The sequence below is a fragment of the Cyprinodon variegatus genome, unplaced genomic scaffold, assembly GCF_000732505.1.
Source record: "Cyprinodon variegatus isolate N-32 unplaced genomic scaffold, C_variegatus-1.0 Scaffold1800, whole genome shotgun sequence".
NCBI lineage: Eukaryota > Metazoa > Chordata > Actinopteri > Cyprinodontiformes > Cyprinodontidae > Cyprinodon > Cyprinodon variegatus.
Window position 1 is genome coordinate 59936 of NW_015152253.1, and position 1984 is coordinate 61919.

General features: G+C 35.3%; 1 protein-coding gene across 1 annotated transcript in view; it reads left to right on the top strand.

The window, feature by feature from the left end:
- The first annotated feature begins 575 nt into the window (after positions 1 to 575).
- Positions 576 to 1984, top strand: part of LOC107104575 (protein-glutamine gamma-glutamyltransferase E-like) — a 25336-nt gene continuing 23927 nt past the window's right edge. Inside the window, exon 1 of the mRNA XM_015404591.1 lies at positions 576 to 703. Coding sequence (XP_015260077.1) covers positions 667 to 703 — 37 coding nt within the window. The 5' untranslated portion in view covers positions 576 to 666. The remainder of the gene's footprint in view (positions 704 to 1984) is intronic.

A 1984-nucleotide genomic window follows, 5' to 3' on the forward strand; every position in this document is an offset into this window, starting at 1 on the left:
GTTTCACTGCTATGATGAACACTAACGCCAGATCAAAACTACATGATGGTGTAAGTGGTCGCACAGTTGTTTGGAAACCATTTTCTCTAGAATTTCAGATTGGATATAGGTCTATAATTGACCAAGTCATCTCCGTCAAGAGATGGCTATTAATAACCTTTAATTAATAGCAGTAATTAAAGGTTTAAATACAGCTACCTTAAAAGCCTGAGGTCCATATCCCTGTAAGAGAGATAGATTAATCACGTCTAAAATTGAGGAGGAAATCTGCGGGAATACTTCTTTAGATAACCTGGTTGGAAGTGGATCTAAGATACAAGTTGAAGAGAATAGTTTGGCTAACTCTGAAAGTTCAACTGGGTCAAATCACAGAAATTTAATCAGCGGATTAATAACATTTACCAGAAATACATATTTTCCAACTTAATGTTGCAGCACACCCTAAAAAATGACAGCAGAAAAACTTGTCATGCTTGAGACAGTGATAATTTCCGTGGAATGCCTGATAGGGTTGCACCATAGGTTTCTGGAAGTGGTGGCATGCAGCTGGGTGTGACAGTCACTTTAAAATCCACCTGTGCACAGTTACTCCTCAGTGCACACTCGGCATCAGACAGATTGCTTTCAACTCTTCATCCTAGAAGGAGACGTTAAACCAAGGCCACCATGTCTCTTAACTGGTTCAACGACGACAGCCATACAGGTACAGTATTAATTTATTATGTAATTTGGGAAACAGTCAGCAGGGTTGTTAAACGTGGATAAAAAGACAACAAATCAGATAAATGTTTGTGTGTAAATCTGATCATGCAGACTAGTTTTGGTCTTTCTGGTGAAAGCTGTTTAACAGGAATGGAGTGGATTTTTGGAAACTATTTCTGAATAGCAAAATGAGGTAAATATTAACATGTTTAAACGTGTCTCAGGAAGACAAGCACCTTATAATAAAGAAAGAATAAAAAACTATCCCCTCATCAAATGATTGCAGATTTAAACACATTTATTTTCTCATCTCAGCACTAATGAGATTTATTGGTTTTAATGAAGCAAATGATGATAATTGTTGCAGGTAATGCAGCAGCGCGTCTCCTCAGACAGTCATTAGTTGTGTTTTTGTCATGAAATAACTGCTTAATCTGAAGACAAAGGAAAACGGAACAATTGTTTATTTATCCTTGGTTCACCTGAATGACTCTGAATTCCTTCCTTTTTGCTTAAATTGCACACATTAACTTTTTTGCAACACTGAAACATGTGGAACTTAAATAGTCGGCAAGAACCTTTTCATTTTGGTTTAAAAAAAATAACAAGGCAGTTTTTTTATTTGGTTTGAAAGCTAATAAATTATTATCTTTATTTATATCATTTTTCTTTCTTCTTGCCATCGACTTGAAGTCGAGAACAGAGTTTCAGTTTGCTGTGATTTATATTTCTTTAAAACCAGTCCAAAGTTGGTCATTATGATTTAAATGGTTTTAAAACGGTTTTATAATCATTTTAAAGTGAATACAAAGCAGCAGTTTGATTTTTTTTCACCAAAACGTGCTGATAATGAGCTTTTTGCAGCTGATAATCTGCATCCCATATCTGTTAACACAGACTAACATGAGACCAGATTTTATAGTGCTGACCCCTTTCATATTGACTGGATGGAAAAATGAAACTCTGAAACAAAGAGCTGATAGTTAGGAAGATGTTTTGAGATTCTCAATCACTGCCGTGGACTTGAACAACAGAAATATGGACAGGCCCTCTGATTCCTCACAGTTTTAGCAACAACCTGTCAGGATGTAGAAACTCGTGTTTAGAAACAATCAAAAAATGGGTTGTTTTTTTTGTTTTTTTACAAAATGTAAAAATGTATTAAACAATACTGAATAATATAGAAATGCAATCTGTAATTCCCTCTCAAGTCGAAAAATCAGGAAACCAAGTCGTTCTTTAGATACTGGCTTTAATCACACAAGAAGTATGATAGTGTGCC